The 13,907-nt window shown below is 22.5% G+C and overlaps 4 protein-coding genes across 4 annotated transcripts; all 4 read right to left on the bottom strand. All coding sequences in view use genetic code 6, as the record gives it.

The window, feature by feature from the left end:
• Positions 1 to 502: 502 nt before the first annotated feature.
• Positions 503 to 2,135, bottom strand: TTHERM_00724690 (hypothetical protein; the record flags this gene model as incomplete). Its single annotated transcript, XM_001027091.1, has 4 exons — positions 503 to 982; positions 1,060 to 1,306; positions 1,358 to 1,654; positions 1,762 to 2,135. 4 exons carry the CDS (start codon positions 2,133 to 2,135, stop codon positions 503 to 505), a joined length of 1,398 nt encoding a protein of 465 aa, XP_001027091.1.
• A 484-nt stretch (positions 2,136 to 2,619) lies between these two features.
• Positions 2,620 to 3,744, bottom strand: TTHERM_00724680 (metal cation transporter, ZIP family protein; the record flags this gene model as incomplete). The annotated part of the gene is made up of 1 exon (XM_001027090.3): positions 2,620 to 3,744. One exon carries the CDS (start codon positions 3,742 to 3,744, stop codon positions 2,620 to 2,622), a length of 1,125 nt encoding a protein of 374 aa, XP_001027090.2.
• Positions 3,745 to 4,781: 1,037 nt separating this feature from the next.
• On the bottom strand, positions 4,782 to 7,812 carry TTHERM_00724670 (hypothetical protein; the record flags this gene model as incomplete). Its single annotated transcript, XM_001027089.2, has 6 exons — positions 7,563 to 7,812; positions 6,796 to 7,474; positions 6,467 to 6,734; positions 5,839 to 6,405; positions 5,040 to 5,775; positions 4,782 to 4,969 (listed from the first exon to the last, which is right to left on the bottom strand). The coding sequence occupies exons 1-6, from the start codon at positions 7,753 to 7,755 to the stop codon at positions 4,782 to 4,784; spliced, it is 2,631 nt and encodes an 876-aa protein (XP_001027089.2). The 5' UTR covers positions 7,756 to 7,812.
• A 704-nt stretch (positions 7,813 to 8,516) lies between these two features.
• TTHERM_000724669 (transmembrane protein, putative) lies at positions 8,517 to 12,993 on the bottom strand (the record flags this gene model as incomplete). Its single annotated transcript, XM_012800840.1, has 9 exons — positions 8,517 to 8,725; positions 8,777 to 8,902; positions 8,951 to 9,007; positions 9,179 to 10,027; positions 10,084 to 10,423; positions 10,478 to 11,437; positions 11,500 to 11,628; positions 11,681 to 12,332; positions 12,431 to 12,993. The coding sequence occupies 9 exons, from the start codon at positions 12,991 to 12,993 to the stop codon at positions 8,517 to 8,519; spliced, it is 3,885 nt and encodes a 1,294-aa protein (XP_012656294.1).
• Positions 12,994 to 13,907: the final 914 nt, after the last annotated feature.

The raw sequence follows: 13,907 nt of genomic DNA, 5'->3' as shown, positions 1-13,907 counted from the left end.
TAATTGATATGAATTATTAATTCATTGTAGCCTAATTTCCTTTAAATTAAATAATTGAAACTAAATATTTATTTTTACAGTTGATAAGTAAAAAGCCATTTACATATATTTTGTATCTAGGGGTGTAAAGAATTAGCTTAATAGTAGGACATTTTTAAAAGGTGACCAATATAAATTAATATATAAAGTTACCCAATATATTCAAATTTAAATAAAAGTTAATTCTTTAAACTAAAAATTGAACTCAAAATGAGAGGTTCCTACTTAAAAAAGGTGACCAAAAAAGGCCTGTTGCACCTTAGATTACATAGGTTAAGGAAGTTTAAGTTAAGATTTAATCTATTATAATGAATAATCATGGATAAAATCTTTAAAAATATTTTTTAAATATTATTTATATTATTAGAAATTGAAAGATATTCTTAAAGGACCTTATATTTTTTTATATACAATTTTAACATATATTTTAGAATTATCCCAAATAAAAATACACACACTTTTCTCACTCATTATTCTCTTATAAATATACAGGAGTGTAACCGTATTTAGGCTACTTTAAAATTTATGATGCTTCTGAATATAGTTTACTAATTTTTTTAACCCTATCATCTAAATAAAGCAATTTTTCATGATAATCTGCACGTTCATATTCAAATGCTTTTTCTTTTACAAGCAATTTCTTTTCTAAAATTGCAAATTTCTTTTATGATTTCTTAAGAGTTTTAACCTCTTTTTCTTTTAAATCTAATTTGTCTTTATAATACCCAACAAGATGAGGATTCTTTTCACTACTAACTTCTACAGCCCACTTCTTCATATTTTCTGCCATTATTTCATCTTTTAATTTCTTTAGCTCATTATGTAACTCATCCAAACTTTTCTTTATTTTTTTATTTTCAAGTTCTTTTTATTCAATTTAGATTTTAAGTCTATTTATTTCATATTAATATTTTTATGCTTCCACCTCTTTTGATCTGTTAGCCTAAGCATAAAAAATAAATTATCAACATTTTGCTCTTTTTATAAACTTATTTATAAATATATTTATTTGATTATTACCTACATAACTTAGTGAGATAATTTTTTTTTCTCCATATTACTTGCCTCATCAGGTTAACGAATTAGAGATTTTTTTAGCATAATAAATCTCTCAGGATCTAATGAACTAGTAACTCCTTATGTTTTTTGCAAAGTAGAAGGCATAGATGTATAGTTATTTAAATGTAACTAATTAAAATCAAACTAATTAGAAGTTCCTTTACTATCAGCTATTTTTACTTTTTATGAACTTACAAACTCATTATTGCTATAGATTAAAATTGTTTGATAAAATAATGATAATTGATTTTTAATTTACTTAAAATCATCCATATTGCCCTAATTAGATGTATGTGGACGCTCTGCAAAAATAGATCTACTTGCTTCAAACTTTCTTTACATACTTTTTGCACTCTCTTTTTCTTTTTTAAGATGTATAATTTCTGTTTCCATTTATCTAAATTTATTTTAATATTCCTTTTTAGTTGAAGCTACTTCCTATCTAAGTTTATCTGATATTTCTTCTGCTCTAAAAACCTATTTCCTTAAGCTCTCTTACTTTACAGTTAAGCATTCTAAATGAATTTTAAGCTTTTCTTCATTCTTCATACTCTATCTAATTTATATTGCAATTATTTTTACATCATGTTAATTTATATTTAAATAGTCTTAATTTATAAAAAAGTATAATCATGAATTTAATTTTTGCTAGTTTTATTTTACCTAAGTTCTTTTTCTAATCTTAAAAGCACTTCATCGTACGCTCCTTGTAATGCATCATCTCTACTATTTAATTTATTAAGTGTCTCATTTGTTACTTAAAATAGAGAATTCATGAGTTGAGATATTCCATCGATTAATAAATCAGGTTATTTCTTAAATTCCTCTTCATCATATTCATTGAATATTTATTCCTATTTTTAAAAACCTATGCTTTTCATGCCGATACCCTTTCTAACAAAGCTAGAATACATTTCAATCAATTAGCCTATCATTTTCTCATATTTTTAATTGAGTTTAATATAAACTTTGCTTTACAAAGCTAAATATTCTCCAGCATCACCTTCATAATCTTCTATAAAAGGCTTTTCAGTCATACTAAATCAATTTATTACAATACTTCGTTTTTTATTTCTTTTTGACAACCTTTACCCTTTGTAAAATAATATATTTCTAAGTATTAGACAAAAACAAATTAGATTTATTTTTTGCTTTCAGTAAAAAATTAATATTAATCATTCATAAATTCTTCATAAAATATTTATTTGACGAAAGTTATAAAAGCTATTTATTGTTTGCTTATAACTCATAAATTTTGCTAATTGATAAATAGAAAATATAATAATAAATTAATGCTAAAATCCAAATTTCTAACATAATAAATTCTTTGAAAAATATAAATTTAGTCAAAAAAATAAATAATTTTAATAAACAACAAAAGAGTAATTTATTAGATAAATTATATTATTTTATATTTTACAGATTTATTATTTAAGTTTAAGCTAATCAAATAAATATTTAAATTCAAAATAAAGTCTAATTTTGTTATCTTTGATAGATAGGTTAAGGCAAGTAGATGTTTCATTCGAATTCTTGGTCATGCTCTGAAATTTACTTTTAGGCGTACCAAGCTAAGTTTATTAGGGCTATACTAACAATAAATAATAAAATTTTAATTAATCTTTATTTGTTTCCCCTATTGATTTCTGTGTGCAACATATCATTAACTGATATAGCAAAGAAAGTACCACCACTAATACTTAAAAAAGCAGCATTTTTAATATCACTAAGTTAATTTTCTACAAACCATCCAAAGCCAATGCCACTAATGTTAGAGATGGTATACAAAATAATTAAAAAGTGATTTGAGCTATTTGGTTTACATATAGAAAATTTAGTTTACATTTGAATAAATAATACTTCAAACCACTTATGCAAAAAGATTGAAAGAGTAATCATTATTGTAGGAAGAGTCTAACTTTATAAGCCTATAGCAGAGCATTCAAAGAATGAATGTATACAGTAAATCAAAAAAAGATATTCAGGTTTGTAATTATTTAACTCAATTTTAGGATCTTAATAATAGTCTCCATAGTATGGGGACTATACTAGATGATTATGATCATCGTCTATATGATTATGTCCTTTATTTCCGTACTAAGGAGTAGTTATAGAACAAGACAGTTTATTTGTCAAGTATGAGTCTTTTGGATTTTACATTGTTTATGAATATCTGTGAAGATTTTATCTTTGTTAAAGTGTATTGTGGAATAATTAGTTAGATTTCTAAAATTAGCTTTAAGTATCTTCATAATAATCTGAACCGTAATAGTGGTCATATCCTTCGATTTTTTCAGAATTTAAATAATCATTAATAATCCGCTTTCTAAAATATTTATCATATGTATAAAACTAAGTTAAAATGCTAATTAAAGCAAAAGAGCAACAAAATACTGAAAAAATCCATGGAAAATCATTTATCGCCTCTTTATTTGCTTATAAATGTAAGTTGTAGCTTTCTGGAAGTAAGTAGACTAAACTACTTGTGAGCAATAATCCAGATATAAAAGAATTAGCTAATCCTAATAAAGATTCAAACTGCTGCTTCATGCTTTCTTTCTTATACCGCCAATAAGCTATCACTTAAATTACTCCCAAAACTATAACTATGGAAATAATTTTTACAATAATTAGGTAGTTAAACATGTTCGCTGTTGGATTTAAAATAAAAAATTTATTTTCGCTCTTTGTTTCAATTAATGTTATGTACGTAAATTATATTTATTTTTTTATGATTTATCAACTAAAGAAAATTAAATCCACCTTCTAATGATAAAATATGTAAAAATTGATTTCATCAAGGTTATTTTACAAAAAATAATAATATATAATACACATATAATGTCATATGCTAATAGCTATTCATTTTTTATAATTACTAAGTCAAATTAAGCGTATTTTTAAGCTATATTTAGTTAAGATATTACTTAAATCAATAATTCTTTTAAATTTTTAACAAATAAATTTTTTAAAGTTTGAAACATTAATATTCAGTATGTTTGAACAAAATTAAAAAATGTTGATTCTTCTTAATATATTCTGATAATTTTTTTAGATTCCAATAATCATAGTAGCTTATAAGTATTGTATATTTAAAAGCAAAAATTATTAACTTAAACAGTGATATTTTTTAATTTATTTAAAAAGTAAATATAAATATGGATTAACTTACCAATTAATATTGATTAATTATCATAATGACTTCAAACCAAGTTAATTGCTTAGTTCGTTTAGTTTAAAAAATTTAGTAATATTAAGCATTTATTTAAATTTCGGATTAACTTTTTAAATTCAAATACTGCTTTTTCAATATATTTTTTATGTTTTTTTTATAAGTTAATGGCTTAAAAAAACTTACAAATTTTTTTTTATAAGCAAATAAATGTTAATTTTATGAGTAATTATATAATATAGATCCTAATTTTACTTTAAATGAATGATATTCACTTAATTTCTATGAAAATTATAAAACAAAATCTTTTTTAGAGTGATTATATAAGAATGATTTCAATAATAAATTATATAAAAAATTAATAGCATGAAGTAATAACAATAATATATATTTACAATAAAAATATTTTAATATACGTTTCTTTTATATTTTTAATTATAAAGTCTATGCTTTTAATTATCATAACTCAAAAAATTTAGAGATTATAAAATAACAAAATTTTTTTTCAAAATCACTCCTCAAGAATATTTTAGTTTCTTAAATAATCTATTTGCTCACCACTTAGTTTAACTTATTACCCTTTTTCGTCAAGTATGTAATTACCATGTTCATCCATCAAATATCCTTAATCATCTAGCTAATATATAAGTTCTTCTTCTTCATTGTCTTATTCGCTTATCATTGATAACTATGGATTTTCTGTTTTTATTTTACAAATCATCAAATAAATTAATTTTTATGAAAAATTAAATTAATAAAATTAATTTACTTTATTGTGATCTAATAATGGAGAATTTCATATTTTCATGAGATTTTTGAGGCGAACATACCTCATTTGGTTTCTATTACTACTATTAACCAATAATGTTTTGATCAATTTTGTTATTACTGAATTATATTTCATTATTGAAAGAGTCTACATCCAAATTTATTTATTCAACTCTTGAAGGGGAAATCTATGTGCTGGAATTTATGCTATTTCCATTATAGTCCTCAAATGCTTTTCTGTTTTACTGCAATGATTAGTAATTTAGTCGTTTTTGGTCTATTTATTAAGTTTAGTTTGCATTTTAAACATTTAGGTTTTATTATATTGGTGTCTGTTGGCTAAATTAAGGCTAAGAAATAGTTTATTATCTGTAAAGTTGCTCATATTAAGCCTACATTTATAGTTTATCAGCTTATGGTGGAGATACTATTAAAACATTAGGGGAAGTTGGTATGAGAGGTTTGTTAACAAATAAAGGACGTGGTGAGACAACTTACTAACCATTTTGCTAAATTATAAACTATTATTGTTATTAAGCAGAATATCCTTAATCAAACAAATTGGAAGATTTCATTTCTGAGGATTAATTCATGAGTTCTTATACTTTTGTTGGTATTTTTCTATTTTACAGATAATTATCTACTTCTTTATTAAATTCTTCATACTTTTTAACATAATTCTCAATGTTATTAATATTGCTAGGAAGAATTTAGGCTGTAGGAGATGTCTATAAGACCTGATATTTTAATAATTAAAAATTTTTAATAACTTTTTTAAATATTATTTAATCAAATTTTACATTTTGAGCAGACTGTGAGATATTTGACTCTGTATGACTTCTTCTAGAGTATTATGTTGAACTTCTATTAGAGTAAGAATACTATTCTTACTAGTGATTTGGTGATTGAGGATGTAAATTTTATTGAGATAAACTAGATGTGTTTCTTGAGAGCTATTGTAATTATTAATTTTAATCAATATCAACTTAAGAATTTTCTCTGATGATAGAATTGTAATCATTAATGTTTTATATGAGAGATGTGTTTGTTGACTTTGTGCCATTTTAAGGTAGTTGAACTATTGAATCGTTAGATTTGTTGTGCATATGAATAGATTTATTATTTTTTTAAGGGGAAGATTAAGAAGAGTCTGACTAATTAGGTAAATTTCTTTTAGTTGGTAGGATATTATATTCTTGAGCTAATTATTATATTTGTTTTTCTATTTTAGCTCCCTCATCCACAAGAATCTTTTTAAAATTGTTTTCCATATCAAGGATTTGCTTAGTAAAATTAGCAAACAATGCATTGTATTTTTCATCAAAAGTTTATATTTAAATCTAATTTAAATTTTTATCTTCTTTTATCTAAATTCATTTAAAAAAATATAATTAAGGATTTATTTATTATTTTTTAACAATTTTTTACTTTATTAGTTGTTTCAGTGTACTCTTTGCTAAAGCTCAAGATCTTTTCAGAAATTTAAGAAACAGCATAAGCATTTGATTTGCAAGATTCAGAGTTCAAATGAAGTTAGTCGTTTAATTTAGTCAGCTTTGCACTGAAATCGTTTTTGAGCTCACTTATAAATTAATAAATTTCATTACTAACCTATGTACTTTCAACTTAAATTAATTATTTCAAGCTAGATTTATCTTCTAATTGTTCTACTCTCTGAGATAAATTTTCTAATTTTCTATTGTATAATAAAGTTTTATTGAATTTATTTTAATAATTGAATTAATTTATTTATTTACTCTTCCTTTTTAAAGTTAATCAAAGCTGCTTTAATTTCAGATTTAACTAATTCCTGTATGAGATTCATAGAAATTTATGAATTCTAATTTACCACATTTTGTTATTGTTATTGATTTATTTATAAATTTTCTTGCTGTTATTATTAAACTTTTATAGTGTTTTATTATTATTAGATATTCTATTGTTATTATTACTAAGAATTTAGTTATTGTTAATTATGTGATTTTGGTATTGGACTGAATTAGTTAATATTAGCTTAAACTTTTTAGTTTACTGACTAATTTGGATTGCTAGAATAGTATTACTGTTAAAATATCTATTTATTTTGCTATTGAGAAGTATAACTACCTGTTCCACTTTGGGATTAAGTTGATGTATTATGCTGAGATAAATTACTTTGGATTTGAGCTGTATTAGAGACATTATTCTAAGCTTACTCGCTAGAGACTTATGGTTAGGATTATATATGGACCAAATTTGTTGGAGGTACCGATTAATAATTATCAAAGCTTCTTTCTCTAACATGAACAGCTTAGTTTTATTGCTAATTCTATTAAATATTTGTTAAATTTTCTTTATTTTTATCTACAGAAGTTACTCTATATTAAAAATTTTTAGGCAAGCTTTCCCTTTTTTGTATGTTTATTCTCATATCAGGTGAAGTTTCATGAATTAAATCTATTTTTTTAAATTTATTTTAATTATTTAAAAAATGATCTTTAATAAACTAGTTAAATTTCTTATTTTTTATAAATAATAAAAGTACTTTGCTATGTAAATTCTTATTTTTTTTAACCAAATATTGGCTGCTTTGGTATTTATTTAGGTTGTACTGTTTATGAAGGTGGTTTGACTAATATATTTTACTTTTAAAATTGATATTAAACCTATATTTACTATTATGGTTTGGGAGCATATTGCTAAATACTAGCTCCATCTACTATGTTATTATTGTTCATTAAATATATTGTTTTTTATAATAATTTGAAAAAATTATAATAATATATCAATTTTTTTGTGATTTGTTAATAATAATTATGAATGTGCAAATTTTAAATTCTATGAAACAATAATTAAAAAGATATTTGGATATAATCAATTTTTAGATGATTGAAACTATAAAAGTGATTTCTTTCTTTTTTGAATTTTATTGAATTTAAAAAGTGTTCAAATTAAACTTAAAAAATGAATGGTTTCAATATTTCATTCATTTTTTATATTTAAAAACCCAAAATAGTAAGCAAAAATTCAAAAAAAATTTATTATTTTACAATATTTAAATTAAATACATTATTTAATTTATTTTAATTAAAATATTTAAATAAAATGCATTATTTCATAAAAGCTATCATACTTTATATTCAAAAATACATATTTTAATTATTTTAAAACTTAAAATATTATATTTTTTTTAATAATTCGATGATAAATAAAAAATATGTAAATGTATATTGTATTTCATTTAAAATCCTACAAATGTGACAGCAATAAAAAAATTTATAAACTCAAATTTTGATAAAAACAAAAATTTAACTTTTAGTTAAAAATTTATTATATTACTTCTTGTTAGCAATAATTATGGTAAACTTTATAAAACTTTGCTATAGAGTTTGAAAAGAATATTTTTAAAAATAATTATTTATTTTTCCTATAAAAAAACAATAATTACATAATTTTAATTTTTAAGTATTTTGTTATTTTAAAAGATTTTTGAATGACTTCAATTGATTATTTACATTGTCTTATATTATTCTAATTCTTTTTCTATGCTTTTTTTTTCATCAATTTCAATATGATAATCTTCCTCATTTTAACTTTATATCTCATTTTGAATTAAACTTCTTTAACTTTGTTATACTTTTTTACCTAAAAATTATTCAAAAATTTGAAGCTAAGAGCTTTTGATTTCAATTTCATTCTATTTTTTTTCTACATAAAATAAAATTATTTCATAAAATTAAAATATAAAAATAAAGATACCATGTTCTTCTATATTGATATCTATATTGAAATTAAGATTTAAATTAGTAATTTTATTTGTAAGAGTTTATTCTGATTTAAGTGTCTTTTGCTTTTCATTATCATAGTTTTTAGAATACCTTTTATCTTTTAATAATAATTAAAATACAAAATAATCAATAAGTATTTATTTACCTATTAAAGCACCAAGAGTCTATAGAGCAAGATTTTTTCTTTACTCATAACTCAAATCTTTTAAAATTAATAAAATTTTCATCACCTTTTATTTAATTTATTGGGTTCTTTTAAACTTTTATTCTTTTATTTACTGTTTTTTTAACAAATAATTTTAAATGAATTTTATTCTTGATCCGAATTTTTCTAAAAAAGTTTATATTATGTTTTAAAATTTTTTTGTATAACCTAGAATTATGTTTCTAACCATCATTAATATAAATAAAAAATTAATCAGTATAATCAAAATTAAAGACATTATAACAAAGTAATTGTAATCGTTGCTGTAAATAAATAATCCTAACAAGACAGAGATTGCACAAACATTAGTTGAGTAATGATCTAGTTAGTTTATCTGATTGCTTTTGTAAGGCTTATATATCATTAGAGAAATAGAATAGAAAGTCACAGTAATAAAAACTAGTATACCCTTTGTTTTGATATCTTATGAGTAAAAATTTAGTTATAATATTATGGCTAATTTTTATGCCATTTTTACAAATTCCCAGTAATAACACTTCTAAGTGTATTCTTTGTACAAGAAGCCATATTTTCTTTTTATTTCCAGCAATTATAAGTTATTTTTTGCTTTCTTTAGCTAAACTATTAGGATGTAAGGCAATAAAAATAAAAAGATAAATAAAAAAGGCAAAATAAATCCAAATCCCCATTTATAAAAATCTTATGTGTAGCATTCCATCGATACATTTGAAAGAATATACTTTACATTTCCTATTTATCTGCATGAAAGTGAAGCTATCATCTAAGCTACCAAATCAGGTTAAGTATAAATAAGTAAAAAAATATAAGCTGTATATATTAAATAGTAAGGGAAATCCTTTTCTTTTTTTATAATCTTTTAGTAAATCGCTAGAAAAACTACAAAGATAACCAAATAAGCAACAGGTAATAAGATTGAGAAAATAAGTCTAAAGTAAATAATAGGCATGCTAGAGTTAAATTTTTTGAGAGCACAGTCTAAAGAATTGATAGTTTAAGAGATGGGCTAACCAAGAGATGTAGGAAACTCTATTATACCTATAAAAATATTTTTTAGATAATCTTTATGATAGAAAAAAAAAAAAAATAAATACCAGAAGGCACTTATAAATTGAATGTAGCTACTGAAGAAATAATTTAAAAGTAATTTGTAAATATCTTTATATAAACACTTGTTTAATCTTCTTTTGCAGTTAAATTACTTTTTTTATTTCCTCTTAAGTATGTTTTCTTTCTGACAATTTTTTATAAGAACTGTGATTAATATTACTTATATTAATAATTTTCATAACCCTTGATAGAAATTATCATAGAAACAAGAGTCCAAATTGTAACCGTAGCAATTATATACAAGTTACCTACTATTTTGCTACATAAAGTGCATGAATATTTACTGGATTTTGCATAACTCTCTCCCCAAACTTCACCAAATATCTGTTTCAAAATTAAATAAGATATTTTAATCTTTAATTAAAAGAAATAAAATACATCGCATTCTTCACATAGAGCCCCAATGTGTCCTTTATAACAAATTTAATCTCCATACGAACCTCCTACACAATTCGATTACTAATGCTCACATTATATTATGTTGCTATCATATTACTCTTTTCTCCAAAAACCTTAATCAACTGTAATCTGGCTTCCTCCTTAACATTCTGCTCCAGAGGGACATTTATAGCATTATGTCTAATCAAATGAATATGTACCCTTTTCACAAATAACACATTCTTAGAATCCATTATATTTATATGGAATTTATCCAATTTAACAATCTTAAATATAAGCTTAAATTTCAAAATAATAATTGTTAGTCAATTGTTATGAATTTGAGTCTCTAATTAAATCGCTTTTGATAATTAGCTTCACAGTAGTCTATGGCTTACCTATTAAATCTATATTTTTAAATTGAAAGCAATTCCCTTCAAAATTGTAGATTGCTTTTGACTCTCCTCTTAAATAATACTCAGAAAAAAATGGTGTTTGTGGATCGATTTGTATAGTTAGAAATACTTGTTACATTTCTTTATTTCCAAATTACATTATATCTCCATAATCGTTTCTTAAGGTAAAATTCATATTAGGAATAGAACCTCCTGTTCTTTATTGTGATATAATTATTTTATTATCTTACACTTAAATGCCTTAGTAATTGCTTGTTATTTCTTATCTATTCTCAAGAAACAGCTTACTAGGATAAGAAAAAATATTCTAACCATAGAAAATTGCAGTATTATCAGATATTTAATTATTAATTAAAGTTGGGATTATTCCTTCATACTTTAATCCTCCTCCTATGTAAGCTTTATTTTTTTAAATTACACTATTTTAGATAATTAGTGAATCGTCTGCAGATGAATTTTATGAATAAAAATAAATTGATCCTCCTTCTCCTTACTATGCTGTGTTATTCAAAAAGATATTTCCTAATATCTAAATGTTAAAAGCCTATTATCATAAAAAGAAAATATTAAATTAATTACTATTAAATAATGATTTATGATAGTTACCAACTAGTAATTAGAAGTTATTTATAATGCTCCTCCATTTTAATTGCAAGTATTATTTTAAAATATATTTTAATTTAACGTCGTTTTTATTTAAGGATTAATTATTGAAAAAACTCCTCCATTATTTGACTATTATAAAATAAATTAGATAAATTAAAATTAATTTTAAATGAAAATTTACATTTATAGCTGAAAAGTTAGAATTTTAAATAGTTAATTCGGATTTTTCTATCAAGCCTAATCCTCCCTCACATATATTCTGGCAGAAAATGTTTGTGGCATTAGATTTACTCATATTTATAATAGAGCTGGTAAAGTAAAAAACAGTGACAAAGTTTTAAATAATGCTATTATTTTGTATAAATCTTAAACTTTTCATATTTGGTTAAAATTAAATATTGTTGACTTATAGATTTGAAATGTCTATGGAACCTTATTCAAAATAACTTATCCCACCTATACTCATTACTATATTCTTCACAGTGCAGTCTTTTAATTCAAAGTTAGAGTTTTGAGAACTAAAAAATACTTAATGATTATTAGATTTTTAGTACAAGCTTTAAACTTCCTAAATACTAACACCTTCTAAATAAACTTAGCTTTTGGTTGACGTTATGTAAGTCGAAGGATACAGTATAGAATTTAGTTATAGAGATATTATTTATTGACGGTTAATACTTTAATCAAAACTATAAACTGATTAAGATATATTTAGTTAACAAAAAGCTAGTGAAAAAATAGAAGATATGTCTTCTCCATATATATTAGTAAAGTTAACATTATTTAATCTTAAAAAATTATTTATTTGAGCATTTTTCCCAAAAGAATCTTAGCTTTTTTATAAAATTTTAAAGAAATTATTATTAAATAAATATATTTAATAAAAATAAAATAAATTTGAGATTTTAAAAATCAAAATATAGTCAAATACCTTAACTAAATGAGAGATGATTCTGGAGCCACTTAGAATATATTTTTAAAAAGAGAATTTGATATTGAAAACTCCAATATAGAACCTAAAGTGTCCACGAATATAATACCTCCGCTTAGTTAAATTAAGCTATCAGAGAAATTACTTTCAGTAATGTTAATTACAAATATTTTAGAATATGATATGGCATATATAAATCCTCCTATTTGAGATTCCGATGTTTGAAAGTTCGATTATGTAATTTATAAATTAGAAGCCTTGACTCTCATAAAACCTCCTTTGATATTAATATTTTAGTTAAAGCTATTTTTAGTCTAAATTAAGCTAGACAAACTTAAAGAAGTATCAAATGTTGAACGGCTTATTGATAGATTTTCTGACAAAATAGATAAACCATTAATGTCAGAGTTGGAGCCTAAATATAAAAATGAACTCTAATTGATCAAAACATTTCCTACAATATTCACAATACTTAAGCCTGAACTTGAAAGAGCTATTGAATTTGGAATACCAGCTAATACGTTTTATGAGAAAGTACAATTTTAAATGAGTAAATCATTCATAAAAGAAGATCGAATTGCTATCGGATTTGTATCATTAAACTGCTAAGATTGAATTGAGTAAATTTTAGAAAAAGTACTATTATAAAATTAAATTTGTGTTTTGTCTATTTTTGAATTTGAAATATCAATTAAGTTGCAATCGTATGCTACCTTTTAGAAAAAATGTAAGTTTACCATTTTTATCAAGCTCATTTCTTACAAACTAATACATCCACTAGATGGCTTTCCTTTATAAAAGTTAAAATAATCATCAGAATAAGAGCAAATAAATGTATCTGTAAAAAAATTTAATGTCCTTTAGCTACTAATAAAAGATAGATAGTGATTATCAGTTGAATTTATATTTGATAGAGTAATATTATATATATTACTAGTTTAGAATAAGCTTGTAAAAAAGTATTAATTGTTAATAATTTATTATTCTTGGACTATGTTATTATTAAAATTAATTATATCTTAAGCAATAATCATATGATCTGGTTGAGTAAGAAGAGAAAATAAAGAAGTAAACAATACTCCCTGGGAGAGAGATTTTATTAAGTTATTTGATATTGTGATATTTAATAATTTAAATTAAAGATTAGTTAGTTAATTTTAAGCTACAATCGAGATAAAATTTAAATTGCAAAAACTATTTCCAGTGATTGTTACATTTCTTATAGAAATTTAGCCTGCTTTAAACAAAGAAACAGCTTTTTGATAATTTTAATTTACAGATTCATCACATTAATTTCCTTAAATATTTAAATTTTCTACTTCAATCAAAGTATGAGACAATTAATTAAATATGCTAAACACTCCGAGCTTAGAATTTAACAAATTAAAATTTTAAATCTTCACCTTTTTTTAAAATTATAAAAAATCAATCACACATTACAAAATAATCATTAATTTTTAAAATAAAAAAAGAATTA

Source organism: Tetrahymena thermophila (genome assembly GCF_000189635.1).
Source record: "Tetrahymena thermophila SB210 genomic scaffold scf_8253904, whole genome shotgun sequence".
Taxonomy (NCBI): Eukaryota; Ciliophora; class Oligohymenophorea; order Hymenostomatida; family Tetrahymenidae; genus Tetrahymena; species Tetrahymena thermophila.
The sequence above is the reverse complement of the archived record's forward strand: the minus strand, read 5'-3'. Positions and strand labels throughout refer to the sequence as shown.